At 37.5% G+C, this 17,291-nt stretch overlaps 1 protein-coding gene across 1 annotated transcript in view; it reads right to left on the bottom strand.

The window, feature by feature from the left end:
- LOC124269101 (twitchin-like) overlaps positions 1-17,291 on the bottom strand; it is a 164,493-nt gene that overhangs the window by 43,343 nt on the left and 103,859 nt on the right. Inside the window, 13 exon segments of the mRNA XM_046704118.1 lie at positions 120-243; positions 3,689-3,846; positions 4,284-4,586; positions 4,873-5,067; positions 5,579-5,683; positions 6,051-6,242; positions 6,614-6,857; positions 7,713-7,861; positions 8,142-8,271; positions 8,800-8,972; positions 9,353-9,546; positions 12,346-12,451; positions 13,028-13,199. Of these exon segments, the coding sequence (XP_046560074.1) occupies positions 120-243; positions 3,689-3,846; positions 4,284-4,586; positions 4,873-5,067; positions 5,579-5,683; positions 6,051-6,242; positions 6,614-6,857; positions 7,713-7,861; positions 8,142-8,271; positions 8,800-8,972; positions 9,353-9,546; positions 12,346-12,451; positions 13,028-13,199 (2,245 nt within the window).

Here is a 17,291-nt window from a genome sequence, read left to right as displayed (position 1 = left end):
CAAACAACATGATAGCAAGATGTGACATGGAAATTCTGATTTATATCACATGAAAGAAACGCCTTCAAGGAATAACCTTTTACAATCTTTTATGCATCTCAGCTTCATCATCTACTTACCAAGGACGTTGACATTGAGAAGCACGGTTTCTGATCCAGATGGATTCTTCAGGGTCAGAGAGTATCGGCCAGCATCTTCGCGCTTTGACTTGGCAACAGCCAGGACAGCGAGATCTTCTCCGAGCTAGAAGGTCAGAATGAACACACTGAATTTTCTAAATATATGTAAAAATCTAGCCATATTTGACAATAGGTATCTAAATTTTGTCAACAAATGGCTAGCCTATTAGTTCAAGATTGTTTCTTTGTTTCTTGACTAAATGCATCTCAACTAAGTGCATCTTAACTTAGTGCATCTTGACTAAGTGCTTCACAATTAAGTGCTCCTATTGGTGATGTTAGAGACAAATAGAAAAGTCACAAACTGTTGCCATGAGTTTCTGTCTATATCACCTAAAAGTGTCAGTTTGATCACACATATTATGTCTATTCATGAATACACAAACTACACCTCTTATTAGGTAAGATTCTATCTTCACACACTATGTATCTGTGATTTCACACCTACAAATAGGTTTATATGATTCTACAAAGATTTCACTCGCATCTACAATTACATGTTGTCACAATGACACATTCGATATTATTGTCACCCAGCACTCACTACCGTATTGACCATAGTAACAACCCTGCTCCAGTAGGATCCCTCTGGTCAACCTCCAGACCTGTCTGTACATCAGCTTAATAAATGCCAAGTTGGAAAGTTTACACATTAGACAAATTTTAACTTGCAGTATAAGGTTTTATTAGGTGTCCCCTTCATAAAAAAAGTGCCTTGGGTACTTCTTATGGTAAATACGGTAGTTTCAATGACTATATATGGAGAGAGAGAGAGAGAGTTTCAATGACTATATAGAAGAGAGAGAGAGAGAGAGAGAGAGAGAGAGAGAGAGAGAGAGAGAGAGAGAGAGAGAGAGAGAGAGAGAGAGAGAGAGAGAGAGAGAGAGAGAGAGAGAGAGAGAGAGAGAGAGAGAGAGAGAGAGAGAGAGAGAGAGAGAGAGAGAGAGAGAGAGAGAGAGAGAGAGAGAGAGAGAGAGAGAGAGAGATACATACACTACACCCCATAAAACAGAGTATACATAAGAATCCCCATATCAATATAAAACAGAGATGTTAGTGCTATATGATGGAGAAATTGTCGTCTTCTTCAACCTTACATGCATCATATTTATCACAACATTTGCTATGAAATCAACGTATTAGGATTACATGACAAGGCCAGACCATTTAATTTCTTGTGTAATTTTATCCGACAATCATCAGGAAGTGAAACAAGCATTTCGTAGATACAGAAAAAACCCATTGTATAAAAGGGAGGCAACCCTGCACAGTGAATTGTGGTAAGGCTACTTGGCCACATGAGCCCACAGCCTGTTGAAACAAGGACTTTATGATAATTTGTTTTAACCATATGGTCTCTGTGTGAACGTAACAACATACTGGAATTGTTCATATGATAAACTTGAAACTAAATTGGTCAGGCCTGATTACCAACATCGGAAAAGATTTTTTAACTTCATCTTGTTAGTCATAAGACAGCAAAATATTTAATTACGTGAAACATATACTTCAAGATGGATGTAAACTGACAGGCAAAAGAAAGTATAAATGGTACTGTGCTGAAACATTGCATATGTTATGTTCAGGATTATACTTTTTCAGAAAGTACTGATTCTAGTACTCTGGGGGTTTGTGTCCCATCACTCTAAGAGTGAGGAACCAAATTACCAAGACACAAAATCAGCGATCTAACCCACTCAGCCACCGTTTCTTCCAAATAAATGGAAGTCTGACGACTGGTAGTCTAGACCTGATAGTTTGTGTTCCCTCTGACAAGTGTAAATTGGCACGGCTCGCATGAGCACAAAGAATTCCCCAAACACTGTAAACTTCAGGCCAAAAACACAACCCATTTTGAGAGTGATATAATGTAGGCATCCCATGTGATACCATAGTTAATGCATCACCATGGATGTATACTCTCTGTTACCTGGCAGTTGATATGAAAATACGCAAACAGAAAAATAAAAACTATCTTATATCTCAGATGCAAACAATGTAAGAATAACATATCTAATATCTAGATCACAGTGTACACAAGAGTTAGTTACAAAGTGATTTGTTTGATGGAGAAATAAGAAAACTGACAACATGAGTTGAAACAATGTTTGAAAGGACTTATCCATATTTTATGACTGACTGACTGAGTTTTGGTTTTACGCCTCTTTTAGCAATATTCCAGCAACATCACGGCGGGGGACACCAGAAATGGGCTTCACTCATTGTACCCATGTGGGGAATCAAACCTGGGTCTTCGGCGTGATGAGCCAACGCTTTAACCAGTAGACTACCCCACTGCCCCTTATTTTATGAGAAAACAATTTCTGGCTGTATGTTTTTAAAAAACGTCAGTGAAAATTCTCATTTCATTATTAACCATACTGACAAATTTATGGATAACAACTTCTTTTATTTTGTGAGTGTGAGTGTGATCCACAAATTTGTCAATATTGTACTTCCCAATTTCTATAATGCCGCTCAAAGAAGTGAAAATTAACCATGTTCAAACATCACATTAACCAAAGTAAACGTTTCAAGAGTTTTCAAGATATGACCATTCCTATAAGACCATAGGTACTTTTTCTGTGTTTCCTGGATAAATCCTTTTTTTCCTTTCAACTGAAAGTATGATATGTTAATGATATAGATGATGTTCATTAAGACACCAGGTGTTGGTTCTAGCTACTCAGAACATATACAGAATACGTTCATTCCATGGCTGTACAACTGACCTTGGGACCTTTACCATCTAGAATCTAGACACATGCAAAACAAAGTGCTCTCAGTACTGCAGGTAGGTGAAATGGTGTGGACAGGTAAAAATACAGGTAGATCACAGGTGTGAATATACAGGTAGATCACACATGTGAATAAATAGGTAAATCACAAATATGGATTTATAGGTAGATCACACATATGAATTAACTGATAGATCAACGATGTGAATATACAGGTATATCATATATGTGAATATACAGGTACATCACATGTGTCCATATACATGTTAAAATGAATTCTGTTTAAGAATGAAATTTGGAAGATAATGTTTAGTATGTGGTATATTTATTACAACACACTATTGATAATTCAAAACATTAAGAAAATCATATCTATTTTGTGCATAGATTTGTTATAATCTACAAGGTAGTGACTCTGTGACTAAACAAAATTTTGGTGAATTCAGGTGTTGGGAAGTGGCGGGCCTACACTATGACTTTATGTACTGCTACTGCTACAGATGTTCTTCAACAAACACAAACACCGCATACACACCAAATATATATTGTATATAAACAATGCAGAAAAATTACACCAGTAAAACATTCAGTGCAGACTGAAATGTATACATAAATATCCAAAAAGCAAATTTCTTACATTTTGTCTTTTGCAATCCAGTACAATTTACATTAAGCATCCAAATAATGAGTCCAAGCAATTCATATATTTACTAGTGGTCTTCTATTCTTGCACACAAGTTACTTCCCTTTGATCTAACCAATGACCCTCACCTTGAATGTTGTTCTAGCAGATTCCTCCACCTCATCATCACCAAGCTTCCATGTAGCCTTGGGTTTGGGCGTGGCTACGAAGGGGATCTTGATCTGGAATTCCTGTCCAGCCTTGACAGTGATGTCCCTCACTCCAGTCATATCCATCTTGGGCTTCTCTGTGAAGGAAGATTGTTTGATTGCATAAATCATATCAATAGTAAGCACAATGTATTTAAACAATACAATTCAACATAGGATCCTAAAGAAGTCTATTGATACTTAAAAGAAACACTAATTTGTTATGGTAAGAACATTATCAAACTGTAAAAATTAGACAAATCCTTTAAAAAAAATGAAATATTTTATTTGTACAATCTGTATAAAATCTGCATGAAATGAATACCATGACTGATTAACCTTCAGCAAAATTGAACTGTGACACTAAAATAGATGCATCTGAATATTTGCCCTGTAGTAAACCATTATCATGACATCAGAAACTTATAATGAATCGTCAGAGCTCGTTGCATTCAGTTCAGGAATCTACAGATTCTCATCATTACTCCATTAATGTATCATAAAATGGTCAGAATGGTGTGTGGGCATTTTTTACCTGGTTGATCCTCAATTGTGAGCACATTTGTCGGCCTGCTGGGTTCTCCAAGACCGGCACCATTCACAGCCCGGATGCGGAATGAATATTCATCGCCCTCCTTCAGATTAGGCACAGTTCCCTGCGTGGCGGTAGCAGGAAGAGTCAGACACTCCGTCCAATCGTCTTCACCCTTCTTCTTCTTCTCAATAACATACCCTGTGAGTTTGCTGCCACCATCGCTGGTTGGTTTGTTCCAGGACAGGCCAACAGAGTTCTTGGTGATTTTGTCCACGTTGGGCTGAGTTGGCGAACCGGCAGGGACTGGGGGAGAAGATGTATAGTATTTGAAAATATGTTATCAATTTGGAGACTATGCACAAGATGGTGTCCATACGCTCTGCCAATTTTTTGAACTGAAGACTTGGTTTGTGAGTGAGATTTAACACTAGTTTTAGCAATATTCGAGCCATATCACAATGTTGGACACTAACATCTGTCTTCCGACATGACAACCAAATGAGGAAATGAATCTGAATCTTAGGTATGACAAGCAAACACTTTAACCGCAAGACTATTCCCATGAGAGTGAGAGAGTGAGTCCACTTACAGATGGGATCCCGAACGGTGTGAGAAGGTGTGGACTTGCTGGGTTTGCCTGGACCGGCCTCATTCACGGCCATAACCCGGAACTCCACATCACTGCCTTCCTTCAGGTTGAGCACAGTGAAGGAAGTGTCGGGGACAGGGAAGGAGCTCGCCCTGATCCAGTCACGGCCACGTTCCCTCTTCTCGACAGCGTAGCCTACAGACAGAAACAACAATAGATTGTCAAAGAGGAACACATTTTATGAACAGGCAACTTCAATAAATTTGACTTAAAGAAGAAACAAGTCCATAACAGCCTACCATCCATGTATCTCACAAATTAAATACTTGTTGACAGGATCCATATCAAGTATAGATATATCTATACTCTGCTATATTCATTGTGTTTTCAAATGGTATGACAATTACATCAATTCAACAAAATAATCTGAGTGAGATGGGTTTAACACTAATTGAACATTATTCCAGTTAAATCATCCATGTCAGCTTAATATGAGAGGAGAGTTAGAATGATGTGTGTCTCAAATGTTTACTACAGTAGGGTATGGTACAGAAAACCTAGAATTGTGGTGGACAGGGGTTTGAACATGATCACAGGTTTTGTGTACACAAGGGATGCAACTCTGCATAGCGAATTATGGCACGTAATATATCAAGGCCACCGTGCCCATTATGTAACACATGTGTCAGGTGATCTGTTTCCCTACCTGTGACAGGGTTGCCGCCATCAGACAATGGAGGCTTCCATTCCAAGGTGCAGGAGAACTTGTCGTACTTGGCAATAGCAAGGTCTCTGGGAGCATCTGGGGCGTCTGCAGAAACAATTTGATTTTTTTTTTGATGAAATACATCCAATATGCTAAACTACAAAAATGACAAAAAAATAACAAGTATCCTTGACCTTATTTATCGGACATCACTAAAGTTAAAATCTTGGATTAAGTTGTTATTTTGCATATTGATAGAAAGGTAATGTCAAAATTTTACTATGCATTCAGTGATGAGAGCCTGTATTTATTTGAAGATATAAAGTAATGGTAATATCTTTCCCTTGCAAAATGCAAATACAAAATGTCAACACCAGAGTATTTATAAACAGTCTCGGTTTTCTGTCGAAACAGATTCAGTTTCGCATAAAAGGCCAAATAATGATCAAAATGGTAACAATATGTATCATACCAAATGGATTCTTGGCAAGAACCTTATTTCCAACCAGAGGTTCTCCAGTGCCATAGATGTTCTCAGCCTTGACACGGAACTGGTATGTCTTTCCCTCCTTGAGCCCCTTGACCAGGTGAGATGTTCCTGTAGGCAGTCCGGGCACTTTCTCCCACAGAGTGCTACCCTCCTCACACTTCTCGATGACGTACCCTGCGGGAGAAGGAGGGATGTACATTCTTACACCGTTATTCTTATATCAAAACGTCACTCTATGCAATAAACAAGAAACTGTCATCAATAAAGTTGCATGTTTCATTTTTTGACTCACCAACTTCTAGAATAGTGATCAAACAATTACCGTATATTACCGTAGATAAGCCGATCTCATAGATAAGCCAACCCCATAACTTGACCCTTAAAATCAGTCTCAAAATGGTATGTTCCATAGATAAGCCGACCCCTGCATTTATGGTCCTCAAAATTCTGGTTTATCTACGGTAATATACGGCAATATTCCATGCATATTGGCCCAAACACATTTCTCCATGATAAGATTGAGTCTGTTCAATATCTGCACCCACCTGTGACCTCAGCGCCTCCGTTGTCTGTTGGTGGCTTCCACTTCAGCCTGCAGGTTTCAGCAGTGACCTCAGCAACATCCAGAGGTCCGTCAGGTGCAGCTGGCTTGTCCAGGACAACAACGTTGACATCCGCGACGTCCTCTCCATGGGCGTTCTTCACCTTGATGCTGTACTTGCCGGTGTCACCACGCTCGGAACGGGGAATGTTCAGCTTGGCCTCAGTTTCATTGTTGGTCATTCTTGCCTGTAGATGAGTGAGTGAGTTTAGTTTTATGTCTACTTTAGCAATATCCCAGCAATGTCATGGTTAGGGGCACCTGAAATGGGTTTCACATATTGTGGGGGAATTGGACCTGGGTCTTTGGTGCTACCCCACCGCCCCATAAATGAAAATATGCATACAAAGATAGTAGTGCTTCAGAATGATGGATACTGTGAATTATTGAGTGTGTATTAACTTCAAAGATAAAGAACATAATATAACTTCATAAATTGTTTAATATGCAACTAATATTTATTTTGATATTTAGTTTGAAAACATAAAGTTCATTATTCACTCTGATCACATATTTCCATTGCTTTAAAATATAAACATTTATAATAATATACACAAGAATTGTTTGAAAAAATGTATCAGCTTTAATATGTCAAAATTACACAACCAGGCCCCGATTTCTGGAAAGAAACTTAAGTCTGAGTTTTGACTTAAGTTAGAGTTTTTACTCAAATAGAGAAAATGCATTTAGCAGAATGAACTGAAATTGATATTAAACTCAAACATACTAGACAATTTGAGTTTGGTGGATGGATTACTTAAGTTGTTTGGGCTTTTTCATTTAAAAAATGCAGTTGAGTTAAAAATTCAGCTGTTTCAAATTGTCAAACTCAGTTTGAAATTTGAGTAAAAACTTAAGTTTGTTTCGAGAAATCGGGGCCAGATCATTATTATTATCATTATAGCAGCAAGAATTATGAGGTCATTGTCTCACTTTATCCCTTTATCAGCATGTCTGCAGTCCTTCACAGCAAACAGTCAAAGAACAAGATATCTGAACTGGTTACAAAACCATATTTCTTGAAACAGGTGCAGGGCACTTACTCTATCTCCAACAGGCTTTCCATTCCGGAGCCATTCCACAGTTGGGGCAGGTGCTCCCTTGATTCCCAGGGCAATGTCCAGAGGTTCTCCAGCACGGACACGGATCTCCTTGGCTCCGAAGAGATTGTCCAGACTCACCTTGGGTGCCTCTGTAAGGATGTGTTTTATACAGGTCATTATGTAGTGGCACAACATATTTAAGAATTCAGATGGATGGATGTTAAATATCGTCAACACTAAATTCCAGAATACCTGAAAACATTGGCCAAGAATAATAGAACTGAAACATCCATAATGCACATTACTACTTCACTTAAAAGGTATTCATATTTCAAAGATTAAATTACTTTTTGCATTTTGAGATACCCACCAAGTTTTGGTTCATCATTTTTTCACTAGACTACCCCACCACCCATTTCTGATACTAACCCTTGGTAGGCTTGGCAATGGCTGGCTTAGAGGCGTGGCTGGGTGCAGAGCCTCCAGCCTCGTTGTGGGCGATGACGCGGTACTCGTACTCCTTTCCTTCAGACACCTTGTCATCTTTGTAAGTGTTGCCCTGGACATGAACATATATATACATTGTCAGTACTATAGTGAACAAAACATGTTAATTCACTCAGCCCTGACATTCTCCTGAAACTTTCTTCATTTAAAATGTCCCTCTTTACGTTGTTACATATTGAGATGTGAGTGAGGAGCAGTATTTTGGTCATCTACTCTGACAATTTGATTGTACACTAAACTGGAGATTCATATTCAGAATTCGATCAGTGCTATGATATTGATAATATCTTCTCAATGAAGTAAAACTTAACATTTGATTAAATTCAAGAATTTCAGGTTACTTTATTACCTTTGAAATTAAAATTAAAATTTCTGAAAAGTACCCTCGTATCTAACTTCTGAAAATTGAAAAGGCCAGTAACATTTAATGCTAATTTGCACACTTGGACAGACTATTTCACAAACTGATGTTTCATAACGTGTCATGTTGTGCCTGCTCGATCACGGATCTCTAATGCACGTTCTCATGAGACGTGTTTTATGTCCTGGCTGCCAGATTGTATCCCCAGATAACACTTGCCTCCACTGGAGCCTTGTTGATTTTGACCCAGCGACCAGACTTGGGATCTTTCCTCTCGATGTCGTAGCTGGTGACAGGAGCACCACCATCGTCCTCTGGAGGGTCCCACTTCATGTCGATGTGGTTGCGGTCAGTGTCTGTGATCTGGGGCTGACCAGGAGGTAGAGGTTCATCTGGAAGAAAAGCGAGAGTGTCATTAAATACAAGGTTCGAGGTGAAAAGCGGTTTAATGTTACGTCAAAGACTATTTCACCGATACAGGAGCACATACACGTGTGTGTCGTTTGTACAGTGCAAACTTCGGCTAGCTCAATTGGACACTATCCTTTCAAACATGTTACACTGACCCCAAGCTGACCAGTACTTCTCCTTAATGCTGAAAACCAGGCATGACACTAGCTCAACTATCTCTTGCCAAGAGAACACTAAACTTCCCAGCTCTGGGCAGACGCTCTATTTCTTGGACAAATTTTCGCCTGCAGACACAAAATTCCATGCAGGCAATAGTAACATCTAAGATATAATAAAAACCCTAACATTTAAAAACACATACCAAATGGATTCTTGGCTGTGATGGGATCCTCAGTCTCCAGGGGTTCGGACTCTCCATTGCGGTTCTCGGCAATGACGCGGAACTTGTACTCATGGCCTTCTTGAAGTTTTGGAACAACACACTTCTTTCCAACTGCATCCGCAACCTTCTCCCACTTGCCCTTCTTCGTGTCAAACTTCTCCACACGGTAATTGCTGCACAGAAATAAACATTTAGATGAATTTTTGGGCTTTGTTTGTTGTTTAATGCCTCAATCAGCAATATCTCTAAACTGCCTTGTGTATTCATAGCTTTGGCCATTGGAACCGCCAATTTTCACTTGTATGAGGGCTACACAGAGTATGTGGTCTTGACTACCATTTGTCAAACTTCCACTTTGTATAAGCCGCAGTGGCTGAGTGGGCTAGATTGCTGACTTTGTGTGCTGGCGATTAGGTGCCTGACTCTGAGAGGGTTCGAAGCCTGCATGGAACTCTTGACCCCAAAAACTTCCATTTTGTACAAGAATCTGTACTTTTACTGAGAAAGTGTCATTCAAAAAAGTATAAGAATCTGTAGTGTGTGTATATGATATGACAACAGTCTGTAAATAATCAAGTCCAAACCAGATAATTCAGTGACTGCATCATGAGAATCAATCTATGCATTGATGTGTTCATAGAAATGTCAAATGATTCTTTTATTTCTTCTTGACAAGAGTGTACTCAACTCACGTGATATCATTGCCGCCATCGTCTGGGGGAGGTTTCCAGCTCAAAGTGGCGCTATCCTTGGTTACATCCTTGACAGCCAATGGACCAGATGGTCTTGATGGTGGACCTGGGTAACAGAACAGTTGAAACATATATCTTCGGTTCATATAGTATGAAAGTATGATTTGCACTTTAACACTTTTGAATACAGTCGATGATGAAATTCTATATTTAAAGAACAAAAGCATTTGTGGTTTCAGATTTTAGGATCCCATTGACTAGACCAGATAGGATTAACAGCACCTTTCATTCGCCATCAGAAGAAGTGCATCCTCAATTATTCAGTATATTTATCAGATATATATTTTTTGGTGCCATTTTGTTCATTTTTTTGTCTGATTCAAATTCCACAATGCTAAAATTACCTATGCAATCAAAGACCATACATAAGTGAGGAAACTTATGTGCCAAGATTTTGATAAGAGAAATGGGTCGAGGATATTAACATATAAGTAAAGGTAATGTGTTATGATAATATCATAATAAAATAATAATACAAAAAATATGATCCAGATAGAAAGAAGAGGTGATATAATCTTCAATATTTGACAAATTACCAAATCATTTTTATGCCCTGAGTATCCTTTGCTTTTTATCAAAAAGTGTACTGATTTCAGAGTTGTCCCCCCTAGGTGAAGGTTACCACTCACCAAGGACAACAACTTCCACTGTTTCTGTATCTTGGCCATGCTTGTTGGCAACAGTAATGGTGTAGAGACCCGTGTCCTTCCTGACACTTTTGTTGTTGTCCACAGTCGACTTCTTTGGCTCGTTATTGATAGCCACCTTCTCTGATGGTTCGAGAGGAATCTCAGTTCCAGCCTACAAGTATTACACAACATATTATAAACACCAGTAAAACTCATTTGGATAGACTACCTTCAACACGAAGATCATACATATCAATTGACATTGTCTATTGGTCATATAATTGTACACCAACTTTTGATAATCTAATTCATAATTCTGACATCAAATAATTCCTCTCATCACCTCTATAACTTTATCTATCTAAAGATTTTCCGGCCCGGAAACAATACAGTCTTTCAAGTTAATAAGGTAATTGATAACGTTGTATGTACACTTCTTTATAAAACATGTTTAACTCCTTAGAAGCTGTCAAGAAAGCCATTGAAATAAATATTTAATATGTGTACATTGATATTAATTGTATGTGGAAAAAAGAGAAATTGTGTGTGTTATATCCCAAAGGTTATAAATGTAATATCCTAAAGATTATACATAATACATCCCCAGTGTTATAAATGTTATACATGTATCCACAAGGTTAAATGTTTTAATCTGCAGTTTATAAATGTAGTCTGATGTTATAAATGTTATATACCCAATGTTATAAATGTTATATACCAATGTTATAAATGTTATATTCCCAATGTTATAATGTTATATACCCAATGTTATAGGCATTATATATAAATGTTAAAATATGTCAATATGTCATATTGCCTTCGTTATAAATGTTATATCCAAAAGGTTACATGTGTTAAATCCAAAAGGATATATGTCAATAAACATAGTGCTGTGAGTTAATACCTGATAAGTACATCTTCATGGAATGTTTTAATAGCTGATATTAAGAAATAAACACCAATACAGTGTTCATCCAGAAAACAACAGTTAGACACTAACTACTGTGTGCATTTGGTACAAATTAAGTTGGAAAGATGTTTATTGCAAAAAAGTTAATATTTTAAACAAAAATTAATGTATTATAGAAACAGCTTAACCTGATTCATAATCCCTGGGACCATATATAATCCTTCATTCAACACATCATGCAATCATAAATGTAACATATGTTATATTTGGGGTTACATTTTCTCAGTAAAGTACAGATTCAAGTACTTTTGTTGGGTTGAGTCCCATGCTGGGTTTGAACCCACACCCTCAGATTCAGGTACCTAACCCACTCAGCCACCATGGCGTCCACTGAGGGGGTTAGGCATCTGACTTTGTGTGCTGGCGATTAGGTGCCTGACTCTGAGAGGGTTCGAATCCTGCATGGAACTCAACCCCAAAAAGTACAAGAATCTGTACTTTACTGAGAAAGTGTCATTCAAAATATAACGAGTGTTGTATATGACAACAGTCTGTAAATAATCAAGTCCAAACCAGATAATTCAGTGACTGCATCATGAGAATCAATCTATGCATTGATGTGTTCATAGAAATGTCAAATGATTCTTTTATTTCTTCTTGACAAGAGTGTACTCAACTCACGTGATATCATTGCCGCCATCGTCTGGGGGAGGTTTCCAGCTCAAAGTGGCGCTATCCTTGGTTACATCCTTGACAGCCAGTGGACCAGATGGTCTTGATGGTGGACCTGGGTAACAGAACAGTTGAAACATATATCTTCATATAGTATGAAAGTATGATTTGCACTTTAACACTTTTGAATACAGTCGATGATGAAATTCTATATTTAAAGAACAAAAGCATTTGTGGTTTCAGATTTTAGGATCCCATTGACTAGACCAGATAGGATTAACAGCACCTTTCATTCGCCATCAGAAGAAGTGCATCCTCAATTATTCAGTATATTTATCAGATATATATTTTTTGGTGCCATTTTGTTCATTTTTGTCTGATTCAAATTCCACAATGCTAAAATTACCTATGCAATCAAAGACCATACATAAGTGAGGAAACTTATGTGCCAAGATTTTGATAAGAGAAATGGGTCGAGGATATTAACATATAAGTAAAGGTAATGTGTTATGATAATATCATAATAAAATAATAATACAAAAAATATGATCCAGATAGAAAGAAGAGGTGATATAATCTTCAATATTTGACAAATTACCAAATCATTTTTATGCCCTGAGTATCCTTTGCTTTTTATCAAAAAGTGTACTGATTTCAGAGTTGTCCCCCCTAGGTGAAGGTTACCACTCACCAAGGACAACAACTTCCACTGTTTCTGTATCTTGGCCATGCTTGTTGGCAACAGTAATGGTGTAGAGACCCGTGTCCTTCCTGACACTTTTGTTGTTGTCCACAGTCGACTTCTTTGGCTCGTTATTGATAGCCACCTTCTCTGATGGTTCGAGAGGAATCTCAGTTCCAGCCTACAAGTATTACACAACATATTATAAACACCAGTAAAACTCATTTGGATAGACTACCTTCAACACAAAGATCATACATATCAATTAACATTGTCTATTGGTCATATAATTGTACACCAACTTTTGATAATCTAATTCATAATTCTGACATCAAATAATTCCTCTCATCACCTCTATAACTTTATCTATGACAAAGATTTTCCGGGCCCGGAAACAGAATACAGTCTTTCAAGTTAATAAGGTAATTGATAACGTTGTATGTACACTTCTTCATAAAACATGTTTAACTCCTTAAAAGCTGTCAAGAAAGCCATTGAAATAAATATTTAATATGTGTACATTGATATTAATTGTATGTGGAAAAAAGAGAAATTGTGTGTGTTATATCCCAAAGGTTATAAATGTAATATCCTAAAGATTATACATAATACATCCCCAGTGTTATAAATGTTATACATGTATCCACAAGGTTAAATGTTTTAATCTGCAGTTTATAAATGTAGTCTGATGTTATAAATGTTATATACCCAATGTTATAAATGTTATATACCAATGTTATAAATGTTATATTCCCAATGTTATAATGTTATATACCCAATGTTATAGGCATTATATATAAATGTTAAATATGTCAATATGTCATATTGCCTTCGTTATAAATGTTATATCCAAAAGGTTACATGTGTTAAATCCAAAAGGATATATGTCAATAAACATAGTGCTGTGAGTTAATACCTGATAAGTACATCTTCATGGAATGTTTTAATAGCTGATATTAAGAAATAAACACCAATACAGTGTTCATCCAGAAAACAACAGTTAGACACTAACTATTGTGTGCATTTGGTACAAATTAAGTTGGAAAGATGTTTATTGCAAAAAAGTTAATATTTTAAACAAAAATTAATGTATTATAGAAACAGCTTAACCTGATTCATAATCCCTGGGACCATATATAATCCCTCATTCAACACATCATGCAATCATAAATGTAACATATGTTACATTTGGGGTTACACTTTCTCAGTAAAGTACAGATTCAAGTACTTGTGTTGGGTTGAGTCCCATGCTGGGTTTGAACCCACACCCTCAGATTCAGGTACCTAACCCACTCAGTCACCATGGCGTCCACTGAGGGGGTTAGGCATCTGACCTTTGTGCTGGCGATTAGGTACCTGACTCTGAGGGTGTGGGTTCAAATCCCGGATGGGACTCAACCCAACAAAAGTAGTAGAATCTGTACTTTACTTAGAAAGTGTAATCCCAAATATAATATATGTTACATATGACCATTTTCTAAATGGAATCATAATTGTGGTTCAAGTTCAGTGTTTGACAGGTTTAACATCAAACACAGCTAGTGTTTCATTAAACATGTATGTTTGGATTGCCCATGATGCAGGGCACCTCTGGAGAGAACATGGAGAGGGCCTGGGTTTAGGAAGGGATGTATCATTCTGAGATTGGCCAACTGAAGAAGGTTGATCTGAAGTTGGTCAAAGGTACTGGTGAAAATATGACGTTCATCAAGAAGGATGATCCATGGGCTAAGCTAAGATGATGATGCAAGAAGACACTGATGAAGTTTCCTCAGAATACAAAGATTACTATTGTAGGTTTGAGGCAGGTATTGATAGAGTGATCAAAGTTCATCATGAAGGACGATTCATGGACTAAGCTAAGACACTGATGCAAGAAGATGCTGATAAAATTTCCCCATGATACAAAGATTACAGTCGTAGGTTTCAGGCAGGTACAGATAGGTTGATGTTCTCAACTGATGGAGGTATCGGGGCAGGCTGCTATTTTAAAGTTTTTGGATGATGCTTATCAGTTCAACATCAATATAATGTTTCATGTAGAGGAAGAATGAGACACAAGTGATTGTTTTTCACCATTGTTCACGACAGAGCAAGAAATGGCCTTGATGTGAAAGAAGAGCTTTCTTGACCGAAACAGCAGAAAGTGAAGAATACCAGTTGAATGATTAAAAGAACAAGAACTTGAACATTACTGAACAGCAAGGATTAGAAATGCATGGCCTGACAACAGGAATATGTCAAAAACGATGAAGAAACAGCACCGTCTTAAGTGATGCAGTTGTAAACAGCTGAGCATCAATTCACAGTCTGCCTCTTTTGATGAGCATCCAAATTTCTCACAGAATAATTCTTGAAGACGATGTGAAATATATATAATCTCTTTTTCTGATGACACTTTTCTTCAAGATCAGATTTCAGATTTTTCAAAGGGGGAGTATGTAATGTACATGATAACAGTATTGCATTAATGGATGATAGTAACCTAATTTACACCAGGAACATGGAATGGACCTTCGTATTGCCTCATTCTTCAAAGTGATCTTTGTGCTGCATAGGTCTCTGTTAATGAATGGTAGTTATTATTATTTTAGTTGAATCACTTTAGAGAATTTGGCACCGTCTAACCCGACCCTCACAAGTCCACTAACTTTTATGCAGGTTTCTGTGATTTGGCCAGACACAGAAAACATCTTTTTCCGAAACCTGGCGCTATGTGTACCATAGGTCTGTTTCTCATGCAAGGTCAAGGTCATAACAAGCAATGGTATGCCCAGCCACTTCATATATATGTGACATGGTTCAGAGTTGATACTACCACTTCAGACGTATATCTAGTTTCTTAGTTCACTTATCTATTTACTGAATACAAAACAAAAACTGAAATACCATATCTCAATTAGATCAATATATGTTTCAGATGCTTAATCTTTCAATAAAGAAAGCATCAAAGTGACACTTTTGTTAATAATTTGTTTTATCTCTCTGCCAACCATCAAGACATTCAAAGAAAATACTTTTAGATTTTTTTATTCTATTCAGTTTTCAGACCATAAACTCAAATGATTAGATTAACTGTTGAATAAATATGGCATTTGTATCTGCACCAATACGTCACAAAAGTGGCAATAAAGAAGTCGCTATTCACACCATAAAATGTTATTACCAGAACCTTCATGAACATCGAACACTCCAAGACTTTATCATCAGGTCTATACAGTTCACACTGGCACTGACCCAACCTTCACATAGCTGTAGTGAGGCTTAAAACGAACAACTTCTGTTGAATATGAATAATTCAAAAGCAAGACGTCATGCTTTATTTGTTTGGATTATTAACATTCAACCCTCCAGCTTGTGGTCAGAGGTGATGTGGAAGGTGATGAGGCATGGGTGATGAAGGTTGCATGATGAGCAGGGTGGGTGATGTTGGGTGAGTGAGTGAGGGGGTCATGGTGTAAGTTACTTACAGAACCAGGAGGTCCCATCTGAAAGTTTACAGACAACTCAGGACAGTAAGACTGAGCCAGAGTCTGGCTGGAGGAGGGGTTAGAAAGACTAGGAAAGATTGTAGATAGTTAAAGTGTGTAGACCTGCACTGTCAGGGACAATAACAACTTGATGGAATTCAAAAGTTAATCTGGATGGATGGTGAATATTTGAAAATCACATCTCCGAAATGCCCTGGAAGTCAAAAGTTAATCTGGATGGATGGTGAATATTTGAAAATCACATCTCCGAAATGCTTACCGGACAGGTAAGGCCACTCTCAAGTTATTTGTCTTCATATGATTGTATTGTTTTTACATGCTATCAGTATTGGCTCAGATTAAGATATCGACACTTTGTGTCGAACCTCAAGATTATTTTGGAGTACAGTTTTGTTTTACATCTACATTGTTGTCTTCAGTCAAACCATTCCAGTGCTCTCAGCCAAAAAAACCCAGATCGTTTGATTGCTACAAAATTCCTAATCATTTTGAATTATCGACCAAATTAAAACATTGCAGTCGGTCCTTTGAGATCAGCGTTGTTTTTGTGTCAAAGAGAATGTACAAAATTTTCAAAGTAACAGGAAGATTATTCCCGACAGTTTGTGAAAGGGTATGTCTACACACTTTGAAGAAGTTCTCTGTAAAGAAAGTCAGTGGTTAGAACATGAAGACAGTAACACAACAATGTTACCTCTGAACAGAACACAGTAACACAAAGTTACTTCTGAACAGAACACAGTAACACAAAGTTACCTCTGAACAGAAGACAGTAACTCAAA

The sequence above is a fragment of the Haliotis rubra genome, unplaced genomic scaffold (genome assembly GCF_003918875.1).
Source record: "Haliotis rubra isolate DU_JTF1 unplaced genomic scaffold, ASM391887v1 Scf142, whole genome shotgun sequence".
NCBI classification, from domain to species: Eukaryota; Metazoa; Mollusca; class Gastropoda; order Lepetellida; family Haliotidae; genus Haliotis; species Haliotis rubra.
The sequence above is the reverse complement of the archived record's forward strand: the minus strand, read 5'-3'. Positions and strand labels throughout refer to the sequence as shown.